This window comes from Perna viridis, chromosome 9 (genome assembly GCF_037379345.1).
Source record: "Perna viridis isolate PV_CMFRI_1.1 ecotype Kerala chromosome 9, ASM3737934v1, whole genome shotgun sequence".
NCBI lineage: Eukaryota > Metazoa > Mollusca > Bivalvia > Mytilida > Mytilidae > Perna > Perna viridis.
Genome location: NC_142453.1, coordinates 25,473,776 through 25,492,634, shown reverse-complemented (window position 1 = coordinate 25,492,634; position 18,859 = coordinate 25,473,776). Strand labels below are relative to the sequence as shown.

At 33.0% G+C, this 18,859-nt stretch overlaps 2 protein-coding genes across 3 annotated transcripts in view; one reads left to right on the top strand and one right to left on the bottom strand.

Annotated features, from left to right (window-relative positions):
- The window catches only part of LOC148607503 (uncharacterized), a 60,702-nt gene extending 60,457 nt beyond the window's left edge, over positions 1-245 (bottom strand). Inside the window, exon 1 of one of the 2 annotated variants that reach the window (XM_088544405.1) lies at positions 192-245. The gene's annotated coding sequence lies outside the window, so the exon portion shown is untranslated. The remainder of the gene's footprint in view (positions 1-191) is intronic. The other variant, XM_088544409.1, reaches the window with a different exon arrangement.
- Positions 1-18,859, top strand: part of LOC148607502 (cytochrome P450 4A2-like) — a 43,904-nt gene that overhangs the window by 22,661 nt on the left and 2,384 nt on the right. The window contains exons 6-10 of the mRNA XM_088544402.1: positions 4,422-4,545; positions 13,029-13,158; positions 13,943-14,066; positions 16,886-17,081; positions 18,569-18,651. Coding sequence (XP_088400528.1) covers positions 4,422-4,545; positions 13,029-13,158; positions 13,943-14,066; positions 16,886-17,081; positions 18,569-18,651 — 657 coding nt within the window. The remainder of the gene's footprint in view (positions 1-4,421; positions 4,546-13,028; positions 13,159-13,942; positions 14,067-16,885; positions 17,082-18,568; positions 18,652-18,859) is intronic.

The following is an 18,859-nucleotide window of genomic DNA, read 5'->3' as shown; positions in this document are numbered from 1 at the left end:
CGTAATTACATCTAAGAATCGTATTCCACTTGGTACACGCCAGTGATAACCCGATTTAGCGAATGAGAAGTCATTGTACTGGCTATTTCTATCCCCTACCTACTAAATGCAACACAGTAAGGCAGATAGTTCTGTCTCAAGTATAATAAAGCCAATACAATTAGACACTACGAACCTGAAAAAATACTTACCGAAGTCCTACTCTATATTCTACGTCTTTTGTTTTGACGAATGAATCATTAATGTTCATTGTACTTCGTACAACAGTGTGGTTTTATATAGCATAATATAAAACCACTTGAAATGTGATATTTCAATATTTAACACAGTTAATATTGAATAAATAATGCGTACTAACTTGCGTAACATTGAATGACATGTCTTTCAGTAAGCAAATTATTTTCCGCTTGTTTCGATCAGTATAAAAAGCAGTTAATCTTTGAAAATCGAGTCTAGGAGGGAAGCTTTCAACTTTTTCTAAACAGAAAATTAAAGTTTGTTTTTGTCAACAAAAATGAATTTCTTCACCGCTTCAAAGTTCAAAGGGGTATAAATCTAAAAACTCGGTAAATCATACATTACTGGTATAATATACTGTTGAATATCTTGTCCTTACGGTCAACAAATTTTCATGAAATTTGATGACGTTGCTTCCGAGGAGTTGGTCTTACAAAAATGTGTCGGACAAGAACAACACGACTGTCTTCAAAAGTGTAGGGGAGACATGAGAATTTACTACTTACAATGAAACAATTATTTTCTCTTAGTGGTTTGATAAGGCATATATGTGTATGACCAAACTCCGCTTGAACATTAAAACCCGTTTTGCATTTGCCATTCGTATATGGTTATTTGAATTTAAAAGAAATTCAGTTCAATTACCACATTCACGCCTAGTAAAAAAGTCGAAAAATTCCATGTATCAAGTATTGTTTACGACAATGCAAAATCTTTCAACAATCCATCCCCACCCTATATATTTTAGTTGAAAGTGTTTTTGATACGATTTGCAAAATATACAATGCAGCTTTGTTATTAAACTGTAACCAAGGACTAACTAATTTTATAAATAAGTTTAGAATGTCCGTGAGAAAAACGATTTGTTGGATACAATTATTATGAAATGACCTCCGTATTTTGATATCCCATTAGATGGGTTGTAAGGAAAATATAACAGCGGCAGATCTAGAGGTGGTCCCATGGCGCACCAGACCACCCCCTTGCCCAAAGCCTAGTAGCACATTATATTTATAAAGTGTTTTATTAAAGTTTTCATATTTGTATTGATTATATTGTAAAATAAAGTTTATATACTGTTTAAACATATGGTTAGGAAATATGAACAAAATCATTAATGCTTTTTTTAAAACGTTTTCATATCTTAAAAAAAAACAATTTTAATGATGTTATTGATAACTATTTTCATGATGTCGAAAAAAAGATCAAAATGATGTTATCAAAATGGATTTTTAAATTGATTGTTGTAACTTTTTGATGCTATTGAATTTTTTTTCTGTATATTGTATGGCATGGTATTGGTTACAGAAAAAAATAAAATAAATGTCATTTGAATGTAGTATTTTATATTCAATTGGTATTTTGTTTGTTTTAGTGCAATATTTGTCGTTCAAATGATATAATTTTGTATTTTAATGCAATAGCTTTCATTCAATTCTTATATTTTCATTTGAATGCAATATCTTGATATTTAAATGGGGTATAATTTTTCATTTGCATGCAATGTTTTCCATTCAGTTGGTATAAGTTTGTATTGGTGTGAATTATTTTCTATTCAAATGATACATTTTTTTTTCATTTGAAAGCAGTAATTTTCATGCATTTGCAAAAGGTTTTATATTTGTATGCAATAGTTTTCATTTAATTGGTGTAATTTTCTTTTTAAATGAAATATTTTCATTCAATTGGTGTAATATTGCATATGAATGCAATATTTTTGTGCAATCAGTTAGTATAACTTTTCATAGAATAAAACAGATTTCATTCAATCGGTCTGATTTTTTATTTCAATGCAATACTTTTCATTCAAATTGTATACTGTTTCGTTTAAACGAGATATTTTTTTTTTATTCGACTGCTATAATTTATATGTGCAAGAATGATTCAAATGAGAAAAAATATACCAATTGGATGAAAAATATTACATTTAAATACAAAATTATACCAATTAAATGACAAATGTCATGTCAGAATTTGATTTTGAAAGGTGTATTTGAGTACTCTAGTAAATTTGCATGCCTTTACGGAGGTATGCAAAAAATATCTAGGATTGATGCGTAAATTAAATATCATTTCATGCGTTTTTATGAATATTTCTCTCAGCTTTCAGATTTATTTCGCATAATTTCAAAAACAAACTGAATAAAGATTTACTGTGAAAGTACTATTGTTCGTGGGGTACCAATTTTAAAGCAATAATTTTCATTCAGTTGGTATATTTTAATTTTAATGCAATATTTTAATATTTAAATGAAATATGTTTCTTTTTTTTTTATTTAAATGCAATGTTTCCATTCAATTGGTTTTAATTTGTATTGATATGATATATTTTCTATGCATTTGGTATTTTTCTATTCAAATGGTACTTACAAAAACCATACGTTGAACGAATAAAACGTGAAAGATTCAACTAGGGCCATATTCTCTGAATAGATTATACTAAACGAATCGATAAAAACAAACCAGATTCCTGTAATTCCAATGCACAAAACTGTCGTTCAGAAAGTTCACATGCAATAGAACTTCTAAGAATTTGTTACTTTCAAACCGACTCCATTTTAGTCGTCGAAAGAATAGGACAATTGAAAAATAGTTGACATAGAATATAAGTCCAAAGTAAACGTAGTTGATAAAGAATATTAATTCGTAGGAATCAGCGTAGTCCAAGGCAGGGATGGATCATGAATAATAGAAAAAGAGAGGGAGGGGGTCTGATCTAGACGTTTGAAAACAGGGGGTTCAATGTATCATTTACTATTTACTGTCGATAAGTAGTTGTGGGTATTGGTTTGTGCATTGAATTGATTGGTATAAGAAAATATCGTTACTTTTGTTGTACTTTTTTTGTTTTTTGACAAGGTAGAAAAGTTGTTTTAAGTATTTACAATGTCATAATTCAAATTTTTGGGCAGCCAATCATGTCTGTCTGCTTAACGTAAAGAATGAATTTATGGTTCACATCTCAAATTCTGATTGGTTATAATCTAAATACCAACAAAAATTTAACTGAAACTAGGATTTATCCCATACAGCTGTAAAATCATCTTCGCCAGCAAATGGTTGCTGATCCGCCCTTTCCCTTTCCGCAAAGACTGTGATCATTACCTAGCTGCTTAAAACAAAGTATAACATTTATTTTTATAAAGGCTTCACTGTTAACTAAGGAAAAGTCTCATATTTTTTAAAAGTGATCATGCAAACTATCAAGGGAGATTATTTAACAGATTCGTCAGGGTCAAGAGGTAAATCGAAATTTAAGAAATGACTTTTTGACATTAGAATACAATTATAATGTCAAGAAATGTCGAGTTATGTCAGGTTATGTTTGTTGTCCGATTTTTACTAATGGGATATAACGCATTGTGTAATCGCTGTATCGAATTCGTATGGAGCATGCCTCCTGTATTTTTTGTCTCTTGCCCGTGACTTTCGATGGCAAGATAAAGGGACTTCGAATCTGCCGAGCTATTAAAAAGGCAATATTTCTATCCTCGTTTGATATCGATAGCTTAAATCTAAGCACGTATTCACACGTATTAACGAAAAATACGCCAATTCAGACGTTAACGTCTGTATTGTATCCAACTTGCTGAACGCGACCAAAGCAATATAAAAAGACTGGCATTGTTACTCATCTTCGCGAAACTATAGAGGATCTAACTGACCAAACTAAATATTAGTACAGGATGTCAAAAATCTCAGAATAACAAACGTTACAATCGGACTGTTCAATCAGAAGGTTATAGCAGTAATCAAAAGAATGTAATACAGAGACAAAGACCAGACATGGAAAACAGACATACACTACAAAGAACATAAAATAACTAAAATCATACATACAAAGTAACAAAAGCAACTTCACTAAAAACTGGGAGCACGGACCAGGTGCACCGGTAGGGTAAGCGTCCTCTGCTTTTCTTAAACACCAGCCGAATTGCTCATAAAAAAGTCAAGTCCGTGGTAGACGAAAGATGTTAGGCTTGTCCATTGATCTTTATTCATAAACTACTGTCCTAGATTATAATCAGGAAATATTGTGTACGTGTACGTTATATGGTATTATTCTTCTTAAGCATTAGGCAAAACTGTTTAACAAACCACAATAACTCTTTCGTGAAAAATCGTTGTATTACATTCAAGAAAACCATACAGATGGTATTAAATCAACATCGTGTTCATTTCAGGGAACCTTGGTTTTTGTTCGATTTTATATATAATCGTGGTAAGGAAGGAAAAGAATATATGAACCTATGTGAATACTCACAAAATTTTTCTAAGAAGATTATAGCAGAACGAAAGAAAATATTGGTGAGTGAAATATGTGAACATGTTCAATGTTTGATATCGTTTCTACTTAATTGTTGTGTATGTCTGTTTTCCATGACTTTTGTCTACCCAAGACTTGAATTTTAATGTTCAACTCGGCGGATGTTTCTAGAAAAGAAGAGGATGCTTACCCTACCGGTGCACCTGGTCCATGCTACCAGTTTTTATTTGTTTACTTTAATTACTTTGTATGTATTGTTTTGTTTATTTTATGTTCTTTGTTGTGTGTTTCAGTTTCCTATGCCTTGTCTTTGTCCCTTGGCTGCATTCTTTTGTGTTCCGCTAGAATCTTGGCTCCCTTTAAATACTCTTTTTTGGCGTTTTGAAATTTTTATATTTAGACCATAGAAATTCGATAATCTTTGTGTCATTTGTTGACGTCAAACATTATGCCAGAGCTTTCTGTATCTTTTTGTATCTCACTAGACTTCTTACAATTAGGCTTCAACAGTGTTTTGTTGCTACAAGATTGAAGTCATCCCTAGAGAAGTTTTATGGTCGCCATCATCGTTACGTTGTATCCATCTGCACCATGAAAACCGATTTGTTCAACGTGTCATATTTTTCCTTTCGTCTACCCTGGACTTGAATGAGCATATCGTCGGGTATTTCGAGAAAAGCAGAGGACTCTTACCCTGCCGGTGCTCCTGGCCCATGCTCCCAGGTTTTAGTTGTTTTAGAATTGCTCATTTACTTTAACTACCTTGTATATATTATTTTTGTTGTTTTATCTTCTTTGGTGTTAGTGTGTTTGTTTTCTCTGTCTGGTCTTTGTTCCTGGATTACATCCGCTAGAATGTTGGTTCCCTTGATTATTCTTTGACTGTTACTTTCAAAGGGTTTAAAATCTAATATCAGTTGTACTATATATCAAATGAATTTACATGACAATAGGAATATTGTTTGCGCATACAAGGTACTGCAACGACGTCAAAATCAATTTAGAATGATAAAATTCCAATAAATGCCGAGAGCTGCATAGGTCCGCTGAAAAATTAGAGATATTTATATCAGTTGCCTTTCCGTGAATCTAATTATACATTGTATTTCAAAGGTTTATGTCCTACTTTGAAGTACTCTGCTAAGGTTGACTGCTTAGTCATTAGTACTACCACCCATAAAATAATCAAGAAATTTTGTTTTTGTACCACTTTGAAAACATCGTCCTCATATATGCTTACATAGGAAGGCCTGAAATTTTTTAATGTTCAACACTAAGCTTCGAACAGCATCTGACGTAATGATCTCAATATAAACGCTGCAGGTCAAGACCTCGCATATATCTTGTTATGATGGATACAGTGGTTGTTTTACGCAACATTTGATCTGAGTTAACAATTATGTCAGCAAATTTCAAATATCCTCTCATTTGCGGTCAGCAAGAGAGAAAACAAACGCCTGTCACTGCATGGTTCATCTCGTCAAATAGTCGTATAACCGGTATAGTAACTTACATCAATGCCTTTTAATTTTTCTAATGTCCCTTTTATTTCAATATATAGACTTAACCAAATTTTTCCGTTACATTATGTTATATGTTATTTAGCAGGTAATCAGAAAATCGCATTGCTGTTTGCTCAGAATATTTTTTCAATACTTATTTTGAAGATTAAGTCTTAAATTTATTTAATTCTAATTGTATTTCTGTATTTTGCACTTTTTGATTGTTGATATATTCTGTACTGTTTTGACAATTGATTTTTTTTTAATCGGTGGTGATTTTATTATGCCGGTTCGTGTTGAAATATACTGGAAATAATTAACCGCAATAGAAGCAGAAGGTTTAGCCCGCTATCAACCCGGCTAATCCCATCATTTCTATTAAGAATGTCTGTATCAAGACATGACCCCGGTTTTTACCCTGATATTGGCATTTGTTTTAAGAACTTTCCTTCCAGAAACTCTTTTTAAGTTTTGCCAAGATTTTATTATTTCGGTAATATTGTAATTTCCCTTTCTTTACATATAATTTAATTTCTGATGGAACACGCTGTTTGATTGAATTGTCAATTATCTCATAGACCAAATTTTATTTATGACTGTGACGTCTTCCATCTTTTTCAATGGTTTGAAATATGATACTGAAATTGAATTATAAGGAATGGCTGTTTTCGGTAATTTGAAATAACCTCAATACCGTGGTGCAGAGTTGAAAACGTGCTATAAAGATTATTTAATGTGCAACACATGATGAGGTTATTTTTTCATTAAACAAACAAAAAAATATAACAGTCATACCTTAAATGTCGATTGTAATTTGGTAATTTTATCATTCCTGGCCATACCGAATTGACAAAATTGTTAATTGGATAAGTTACAAAAAAAAAAAACAAAAACAAAAAACAAAAACAAAAAACAAAAACAAAAAAACAATCATATATATTGCATATTTCAATATCCTGTACACGTGTTTCAAGGAGTAACAGCTCATCAGCATTTGCATCAAATATACATTAGGACGATCTAAACCAAAATAGGGCGCCAAAATCCATAGCTTAAAATTCTACCATGTGTAATACAAAGAATGAACCCTCAGTTTTTTTTTATTTATGTTGAAAATTGTGATAATGATAATTTAGATAAATATGATAAATTAAAAAATAATATAATTCGGGGTCAATCCAGTCTGACTAGTCGGCTTTTGAATATCCTTGGGAACCTTAGGTCAACCAGCAGTGGCATCGACCCAGTGGTCATAAGTTCCAAAACATATCAATCATATTATATACCGCAAACTTCGATATGCTAATTATATGCTTCAAGAAGTAGCCCCTCATCAGCAGCATCATAGCATCAAATATAAAGGAAGATCTTAATCTCAAGAGTGATTATATACAAGAAGTAATCAGAACCACAACTATCAAAATATGAAACCAAAATTAATTATTGAGAAGTTCTACCATGTGTAATACAACGATTGAAGCCTCAGTGTTTAATCCATTTGGAGATTTGTTAAACTGCGAATGTTGATTAATATGATAAATGAAATCCGATATAATTCAGCGACAGACAGGTCTGACTAATGGATTGGTGAATATCCTGGGGTACCTTAGGTCTATTAGCAGTGAAATCTACCCAGTGGTTTTAAGTTACAAAAAACTGACGAATAGTCGTAGCACAATTCTAAAAACTGCATCTTTTAACCATTTATAAACCATCTCCGTGTTTTAACTTGATATTATCCAATATCTTTATCGTATCAAAGATTTTATATACTATCGACTGTATCATAATATCACATAAATGACAAATGTTTTACGGTGAATTTTTGTTTCCTTAATCAAATTTTGTCGATTTCGGATGTTTGTCCACTATTTCCAAGTTGTTTGCTACGCTTACAGCACGATACTTGTTAGAAATGAATGATTTCGCCATAACATCAGTGTTGATCATTAATGTGTCTCTGTGTCGTTATTTGATTTTTTATGTATTAGCTAACCTGGCCGAAGGCCGTGTAAGCTATTGTCATCACTTTGCGTCTGGCGTCGTCGTCGTCCTTAACTGTTTTTCAAAACTCCTCTCTTCTGACACTACTTGGCCAATTGGAACCAAACTTGGTATGAATGTTCCCCGGGGAACTTATGTGGGGATTTTTTATCTGTCGAAAAACATGGCCACTTTTATTAAAAATGGAACATAGGGGTCAGACAGTAGTTTTTTCGCATATATCTCCAAAACCGTTAGGTCTAGCCAAATTATTTCCGAAATGATCCTAATTATCAGGCCAACAAGTCTTGAAAGTTGTCAGTCGACTCCTTGTAAGATAGTTTGCCTTCGAAAGGTGAAAAACGACGTTTTGGTTTGTTTTTGGTTTTTTACAATTTTTTTTAACCAATATCTTAAAAAATATGATAGCTAGAAAGAAACTTTCAGTTGCTGAAATTATCTTTATGATAAGTCCTATCAAAGTATTCTTGAGTCAAAACTGTTGGACAAGTCCTTGTTAAAATTGCCCCTGAAAGGCAAAATTTAAGCAGGTGAGCGATTCAGGCTCCTGGGAGCCCCATGTTTTGAAAGAGTGTCTTCGCTCTGTTTTCGTAGATTTTATTACGTTTGTTGTCGGGGCCTTTCAAAGTTTACTTAAAGGTATGTTTACACATACTGAGGACCTCTGTAAGTATTTATTATTTTATAGAGGTTATACGATAGTACATTTTTTTTACGTTTCACAATATCTGTTCCTTAGTATATTAAACCTTATCCGAAACATAACCACTTAATTCTGTATTGTTTTATGTTTTCATATTATACAAAATAGTGCCAAATGTTTTCGTTAATATGGTGACGTCGTAGACGTTATTGGAAAACCAGTGTATTAACTTGTGTTGAAGAATTCAAAAACAAATAATATACAACAATAAAAAGACATACCTAATATTTTGTTAAAGGACCGAAATCCGAAATGAGGTAACAGGTCTCATACGCAATGCTCAAACCGCGTACCAAGATAAGCTTTTAAAGTCTTTGTATGAATATAATACTTCGTCGCAATCATGGTGGTAGACTTGCAACCTCATTACAGGCATGAAATCCGCTCACGCCGGTATCCCACCGTTACTTTGGGATGATAACTTAGTATTTGACGATCTTGAAAAAAGCGAACATATTCAATGAATACTTTGCTTCTCCGGGTTTAGTAGACGACAGTAATGCCCGTCTACCTAGTGCCCCGGATGTAAATAGATTGGAAAATATTGTCATTCGAGAGCCCGATGTTTTCGATGCATTACCTTTATTGGTTTCAACAAAGGCGTCCAGTCCTGATCTTATAAGTCCTAGGTTACTGAAGGAAGCGTCTCGTGAATAAACATATCCGCTATATAAACTTTTTAACATGTCGCTTTCACAAGGGATTTTTCCATCCAGATGGATATTGACAAATGTATCCCCGGTCTTTAAAAGGGATCCCCTAGCGACGTGACGAACTATAGACCGATATCGCTGTTAAGAGTGATGTCAAAATGTATGGAACGGTGCGTTTACACATATATGTATAATTTCTTGTTAGATAGCAAGATCATTACCCCTCATCAATCCGGTTTCACTCAAGGTGATTCAGTGGTGAATCAACTTGTTAACATATCGAACGAGATTGGGAAAGCGCTTGACAGTGGGAAGGAATTCAGGGTTATACTTTGTGACATCAGTAAGGCTTTTGATCGTGTTTGGCACAAGGGTTTACTTTTCAGATTGCAAAAATACAGGTTTTCTGGTAATATTTTAAAATGAGTAGAAAATTATCTTTTCGAGAGACGTCAGAGAGTAGTTCTTAATGGGAGTAACTCAAACCTGAGGGATATGAACCCGGGCGTACCGCAAGGTCCATACTTGAACCTTTACTATTTATTTTATTCATAAACGATATCGTAACAGATATTGATGCCCAGATAAAACTTTTCGCCGATTACTAGTATTTTTCTCATAGTTGACGATCCAGTGCAATCTGTTGAGATTCTGAATTCGGATTTGGAAAAGATCCATAGATAGGTTTATACCTGGTTAGTAAATTTTCCCAGAAAATCTCCAGAAAACGGAGACTATGACTATATCTCGCAAGGTCCATAAGCCTAATCATCCGAGCCTCAAAATGAATTGTGTTCAGATTCAGAAGGTACCTAATCATAAACACCTCGGAATTACTTTCTCTAGCAACGGTCTGTGGCACGACCACATACACCCTGTAGTCGATACGGCATATCGTCGTCTTAATATCCTTCGAAAATACCGGTTCACACTTGACAGATATTCTTTGGAATAACTCTACATGGCGTACATTCAACAAATGGCGATGTCGTCTTGGACAGTAGTAGCATCGGTCTAGCAAACAAATTAGAGGCTGTCCAAACCGAAGCAACCAGGATTGTTACGGGTGGTACTAAGCTTACTTCATTAGATAAGTTATATCAAGAAACGGGTTGGGAGAATTTTGTTGACAGAAGGGATGGTCATAAGTTAGTTCTTTTTCATAAGATGGTTAACAAACTTGCACCACCTATTTACAAACTTGCTGCCTAATTCAGCCGAGGGCCGGCATACATACAATACTCGACATTCGAATATCTTAACTGTCCCTCGCGTTCGTACCTAATTGTACAGTGATGGTTTTCATCCATCGACTATTAAACTTTGGAACAATCTGCCAACGCCCGTTTGCGGTACCGATTCTATAAATATCTTTAAAAAGCATGTTATGAGGAAAACAAATAATCCCCAGATTTATTACTATGCAGGAAATGAACAAGGTCAAGTGCTACACGCCTGCTTGCAAATGCACTGTGCCTCACTATCGGAACACTTATATGCTCGTAATTTGGTCGATTCTCCCCTCTGTTCATATGGACAAACTGAGACTACAACCCATTTCTTATTGTATTGTAACCGATACATAAATTTGAGACAAAATACTTTTCTGTCCGTTCCATTCCCAGTTGTATTAGAAGTTAATGCTCTGCTTTTTGGTTCTAAAAATCTTTCTTTCGAGCAAAACAAATACCTATTTCTTCAAGTACATAAATACATCAAAGATAGCAACGGTTCGCATGATATGCACTTCAACACCCGTTATAAGTGGTTTTTTTTCTAAAGTTGTATTGTTTTTTCCTAGTTACTACTTCCTTTTCAATTACTGTGAAACCATATATTGCATAATTCAACGTATGTATTTTTGCGTAATCTAAAGCATGATGTTTGTACATGAATTTTGTCTTGACTTCTGAAGGAGACGGAGTTTTATAAGCTATACTTGTTTCCGAATCCTGTGTTGTGTATATACTAGTATGTTTGTATAAATATGTGTATTTTTGATGCAATAAATATGTTTAAACTAAATCCTGTTGTTTTCTACTGTTCCTCGTTGTAAATAGCGATTAGGAAAACTCGATACTCTAAAAATCTCCAAAACCTGACCAATCTCCGCTATACTCAAACCATCCTCGTACAATTGCATTATGACTTTTCATGACTCGGCTCTGATCCTTTTCGACCCATTGCCACTTCGAAAAAGTAACACGTTAACAAATCTGCGTTATGAGTCATCGAGTCTATGACATCTTGATAAAATAATGTGACCTGACTTCTAATTTTCAGTCTAGTCACAACCAACATTATAAAAAAGAGATAAAATGGCAATTTAATTAATTAGTCGGTGCTGACGATTTTCATTTGCACTATGTATATTTTTACCCTACCGGTGCACCTGGTCCATACTCCTAGTTTTTAGTGGAATCCGAGTTGCTCATTTGCTTTTGTTACTTAGTATGTATGATTTTATTTACTTTATGTTCTTTGTTGTGTTTGACTGTTTTCCATGTCTGGTCTTTATCCCTGGATTACATTCTTTTGACTACCGCTATAACCTTGGTTCCCTTGATTACTCTTTAACTGGTTAATTTTTCGGACAGTACTTATACGGTCATGTTTATGTTTGATTTCGCTATAGAAATATTGCAAGAAAAATTGCAGAAAGGAACTCAAATGACCTAAGTCCACTAAGCATACATACTTTTGGAAAAACGTTTTATCGAAAATACAATTGATGAACATAAAATTTGCAGACATCATTTTAATTTATCTTGCTGTTGAGAGGTTAATTTATAAATGTTTCCAAGCTATAATTTCAGTCGTTCACCCGTAATTTTTGTTATGTTTTGGTTTGTTTTTGTTTTGTTTTTGTTTTGTTTTGTTTTGTTTTTCAGCAAAATTTAATACGTTAATTTGAGTAGTTTAAAATTCATGGTAGCCTAGGCCAATATGATGTATTGGACTAGTTAGTCAATAGAGGTATCAATGCGTAAGGTTTTCCATATTGGCTGAATAGTTGATCCTCGGCTAGCCATATTAGACTTCGGCTACGCCGCAATCCAATATTGCTTACCAAAAGCTTTATAAAAAAATATTATAAATAAACTGAAACTGCAACGATGTTAATATGGTCCGGTACAAGGGAAGTACACTTAAGTGATATATTCAATTTTCGGAATAGGTAATTCGAGTTAACCAGGTTTGGGCAAGTTTACAATTTGTTATAAATTGCAAATAAAAAACACTCCATATAATTTAATTTCTAATGATTTTATAACTGATTCGTGATCCAAATTTTCTTTTCTTTGGGATTGTTTGAATCGCAGAGTGCGGGCCAATCGCTCTTAATGTCATCATGGTACTATGCCGGGTTATACAAAATAACCTTGTTTGCTCAAAGAGAACCAACCAATCAAAGAACGTTCTACAATCAAATCAAATCATCACATCAAATAGATGAGAGCATAAAAAGTATATAGTGAATTAGAATGATACAACTTCAATTAAAAAGTCGAGAATAATGAAAATTTTAAAAAGACAAAACAAAATATGAAATCATATATATTTAAACTAAGAAATACATGTATCTGATCCAGGTTACATAGTTCTAAATATACAATTGTTCAATTCCCGTACATTAAATCCTTACTTTATTGTTTTCATAGCAAAGTGAAGGGTTGCCGACGAAGCGATACCTGGATTTCCTAGATATTTTGTTGACGGCTAAGGACGAAAATGGAACAGGTCTATCGAACGACGACATACGAGCAGAAGTAGATACCTTTTTGTTTGAAGGTAAAGGAAGTAAAATAATTTTTTTTCTAAAACAAAGTACATGGTAGTTTTACTTGAGTTTTTATTGTCGTCTCAGATTTCTTTATTTTATCATTAAGCATTTTGTTATTGTACTTTATAATCCCTTAGTTTTAGCAAATGTCTATCCAAGTCTAAAATTCATATTTTAGTAGCTATCTCTTTTGAGGTGGACTCAAATTTATTTTAGAAATTTGATGTTATACCTCCATACAAATAAAAAAAAAACACTCTCTGTAATTTTAGTCAACGCATGTTTTGGGTTGTCAGTGCAGAGCACCTTCTATATTATTACTTCTGAATCAAAATTTATTTGAACAGTGCGAAGAGCCGTCCTTGTGAAAACACATACAATTATATAGATAGAAGTGATTTACCGAATGTTCCCAAACAAAAAATCGATAATTCACACTGTGAAATAAATTATGAAATTTCACTCTCGGACTCCCGCCAAAACGTCATAAAACGTCACAACACGAATAAAAATCGGCCGTTCAAAAAATTTAACTTATGCGAAAAAAGCAACAAATATTGGGGGAAATCTATCTAACAAATATGATAATCAATTGGTTATCGTGAATAACCAAAATATGATCTATCTTTGCTCTTTACTAAGGAACTATACAGAAGCGAATCTGGCGTGAAATGCATAGAATTCACGTTTAGTCTGTTCCTTTTCCACATTTGTCAAAGATTTTTGCAGTCAAAAAAAAAAGAAATTACAGAGGCTATCCATTTCCTGACTAATAGTACTTACATTTAACAGGTCATGACACTACTGCCTCGGCCATTAATTGGACAATTTATAATCTCGGGAAATACCAAGATGAACAAGAAATAGTTCACCATGAAGTAATAGAGATTCTTGGAGAAAACAATGATGTATCATGGTAGGTTACTCTGTATCATGCCATCAAATCTGTCTTATGGACCACCTGTCTTAACAAGCTTTGACTATTAACATGTAGTGTATTCTATGTTATTATATATATAGCAGTGTTTTATTGAATGTTCCCAGTGAAATAAATTTCGATAATTCACACTGTGAAATAAATTCGGTAATTTCACTCTCGGACTTTCTCTCGCCAAAACGTCACAACTTTGAAATCAATCCGCCGTTCACAAAATTTGTAATTTATGTTGAAAATAGCAAGAATAATCAAGGAAATCTATATAATAAATAGGATAATCAATTGGTTATCGTGAATAACCAAAATATGATCACTCATGCCAAGAACACAGTAAGATTTAACACGTGCGCGGAACAAGTTCCGCACACTCGTTAAATCTACGCGTTCTTCGGCACTCGTGATCATATTTTGGTTATTCACTCCTTCCAATTAATTATCCTATTATTGTATTACCGTGCGTGTATATAAACACCATATACGACCAGGATTTTGCTTTCCATTGGAGGGTTATGTAGGATACGTTTCACTGTATATAATAATTGTTGTGAAGAAAGCATTGAGATATCAAATGTGTCATGTTTACTATATTTCGATGTTTCACATAATTAATTCTGTATTTCCACACTCAGACTTGATCCCGACGAAACGTGTAAACGCTTTTCTTTCGTAATATTAGCTTTATTTAACACCACTGATGATTTAAAATATCAACTCGCCGATTACAAATCGAAACAAAATGTATTTACAAATTTAATATTAACATTTCAATAATAAAAGGAATAATGATTTTGTTACGTTGGAGATTGAACTCATGTAAGAAAAAAGTTTTATGAACTCGTTAACTTGGCGTGCTGCGAAACTAACTTCTGATTCACGCTTTCCAATTGTGATAATTATCCTTTAAATTTGTTTGTTAGCTTGATGTAGTTTTATACTTCTGGGTTAAGATTGGTATTTTCTTAAATTTAATCTTACATATCTTCTTCAAGTTGTCATGATTCATTCTGAAGTTCAAAAGAACATTCTTGAGTGTACTCATACATGGAGACTGTATTTTTGTTCAGAGGTTACAAATTCCCAGTATCAATAATTCAGAATACATTTATTATAATGGTTTTGTTATCATCTTATGAACATTATGTGGCCATTAAGTTCTCGGGTATATAGCTTTAACAACATCAAACAGAATTCGACTTATCTTTTTAATGATATAAAATACAAGGTACTGTATTAAATAAGCGTAACCTGTGATAGAAAAGTAGGTTTCTGTCGATCAAATGGTAAAGGACTGGCTTATGGGTTCGATTCACACTCAGTTTTGAATTTTGTCGAGTCAATTGTGGTTTTGTTTTTTGTTTTTTGTTTTTGTTTTGTTTTGTTTTGTTTTGCTTTTGTTTTGTTTTTGTTTTCTTTTTTTTTAAATTATTGCGATATTTTATTATTGCGGAAAATGTAACTGCCATACACAGAAAATTGCAACGTAGGTTTTACATGTATTTCTGATACACATGAAAACATAAGTTTCCATGTGTTTCTCATATGTTTAGGACCACCATAAAAAAACATATGAAAAACAGACTTTTTGCATCGCGCCAGAATTATAACAAATAGGCTTATGGAACAGGGTTATGTTGCTACAAGATTGAAGTTATCACAACAGAAGTTTTATGGTCGTCATCATGAACTCGTGGATCGTTACTGCGCCATGAAAACTGATTTGTTCAACATGTCATAGTTTTCCTTTCCTCTGTCGTCATGACTTTTTATGAGCAACTCGGCGGGTGTTTCTAGAAAAGCAGAGGACTCTTACCCTACCGTCGCACCTGGTCCATGTTTCCAGTTTTTAGTGGAGTCCGAGTTGCTCATTTGCTTTTGTTACTTTGTATGATTTTAGTTACTTTATGTTCTTTGTTGTGTATGTCTGTTTTCCATGTCTGGTCGTTGTCCCTGGATTACATTCTTCTGATTATCGTTATAACCTTGGTTCCCTTGATAATTCTTTCAATTCTAAGATAAATATATGATACTCTGTCATTAAAATATCAATAAGTAAACAAATTTTTCTCAGATGATTTCAATCACTAAAGGTAAATGTTTTCATTCGTATTTAAGCAAAATATGCGGTTCATGAGTTTAAATGGCCAAAAATAGATATATTTCCATACCGGTCTTAAAGATATGTTTCCATATGATTTGAAACATATAAAAACATATGTTGCATTTTTTTCTTGTGTATACATGAAATTGAAATCCGAATAATGGATTTGTTTACAAAACTGTTGTAGGTATTTTATCAAATCATATTGATATTGAATGTACAGTATAGCGTAACATTTAATAACAGTATGGTTAAAGAGTAATCAAGGGAACCAAGGTTATAGCGGTAATCAAAAGAACGCAATTCAGGGACAAAGACCAGACATGGAAAACAGACATACACAACAAAGAACACAAAGTAACTAAAATCATACATACAAAGCAACAAAAGCAAATGAGCAACTCGGACTCCACTAAAAACTGGGAGCATGGACCAGGTGAACCGGTAGGGTAAGCGTCCTCTGCTTTTCTAGAAACGCCCGCCGAGTTGCTCATAAAAAGTCAAGTCCGGGGTAGACAAACGAGGAAAGGAAAACTATGACCCGTTGAATAAATCAGTTTTCAGTTGTTTTGTTTGTTTGTTGGGGTTTAACGTCCGAGCAGCAGTATTTCAGCTATATTCAGACGACCAGTTTTCAGAAAACTGTGAATTGTAGTACGATTAAAATTACAGAAAACATTTTTGCGTTATATTTTTGTAGGGAAAACTTGTCACAAATGCCTAAATTGACGGCATTTTTAAAAGAATCAATGAGAATGTTCGCCCCTGTGCCTGTGGTAGGTCGCGTCCTCAAGACACCTCTGCAGTTTGGAGAATGTGTTATCCCAGAAGGAACTCATATCGAAGTAAACATGCACATGATTCATCATCATCCTGATGTTTGGCCAGACCATGAGGTAACTCTTAGCTAATTCACCTGTATAAAAGGTATCTTTATTACTGTGCAGGATACAAAATTTAAAAAAAAATACAAGTAAATGACAAGTTTGATTTACGCTAAACAAAACCTTTGCATATGCATTAATTTCTTTAAGCAATTACTTTAACATGACTATTCCTTCTTTTATTTACACTTGAAGAAAACTTAAAGGAACGAGCCGACAAAATTGGCAAAGGTTAATAATATGTGTATTAGAATTGATAATTTTGTATTAGAAAATGTTACCTCTGTCTTTCTTCCTGGGTTACATTCTTTTGATTACCGCTATAACCGTGGTTTCCTTGATTACTCTCTCAGCCAAATAGATGTTACTTTAAATGAATATTTAACTCGGAAGACACGTAATATAATATCTATTGGATCGTTATGGTGTGTCCGTCTGCACCATGAAAACTGATTTCTTCAACGGGTCATAGTTTTCCTTTCCTCGTTTGTTCCCTTGATTTCTCTTCCAATAAAATAAGAAAATTGCTGTACTTAGAAAACTAAGACCATTTATGTCAAATGAAACTTAACTTAAAGTTTGTAACAGTATTACTTTTCCGTATTTGAACTAATTTTGTACTGTATGGTGCTGTTCAAATTATACATATAATGTTCATGCAATTTTTAAGTTACTGAAGGCGGCTACTCGCATCATACTTAATGTTAGAAATATAATGACTACATCACAAAACTTATTTTCTGTACTTAAATGGATGCATAAATATTGATATCTAATTATTTTGTATTTAGAAAGGTTATCTTAGTTTTTGAATTATTGCACAATTTGACACTTACATATATGGCTATATTTACATATGTACATGAAATAAGTTCAAGATCAACTACACGGAGTTTTAAAGTTTTGTTATTTACTTCAAGATCTCGTACTGAATAATATAAATGTACGCTAACAGTGTCTGATACCAGTTTATGGGGAAAAAAGTTATCTGAAAACGTCAGAAATGAGAAAACCCATGATATCATTGTTAATTTTTATTGGATTTGTATGATGTATTTATTATAATTTGTATTTATTATAATACATGACAACTGTGTGTAGTAGTGTTATGTACTAATATGTTTTATCCTGTCTAAATAAAGGCTATTATCATTACATGATTACGAACAACCATTGATCTTTTAATTTGAGGTTAGTATAAATTTGTGCCTATTTTGTTCATCAACCATCTTTGGCTCATTTTCTTTAACAAGAATGTTGTCAACCGATTACTTCCTTCTGCTTGTTATGTCCTCCCCGTTTAGTTTTGTTCATCTGTCCATTTCTCGTTTATAAGCTCAACTTCTCTCCAACTACTAAACCGAATTTAATAAAACTAAGTAGTGATGGCATTGCTTCAAAAATATTTTTCTGCTGAATTTAAGGTACGTTACAGCCATTTAGACTTCGGAATGGGGAATGAAAAATTTTTAAAGGCAAAAACAAAATTTCCATTTCAGGTGTTTCGACCAACACGATTTTCGGATGATAGAATAGCAAATAGGCATCCGTACAGTTATGTTCCGTTCGCTGCAGGTTCAAGGTACTATGATTTATAATAGAACAGCTGTTTTTAAGTGTATTTTAAGGTATATCATACATATATTATTTGAATACAGATTTTTTTTCTTATTTTTCTCAGTGATGACTTTGTATATAAATACTGTCAAATTCTGTAGCCCTTTTCACAAAAAATCGTAAGAGTAAAATTAGTCGTAAGTTATGACGTCACTATACTTAACTCTATTATG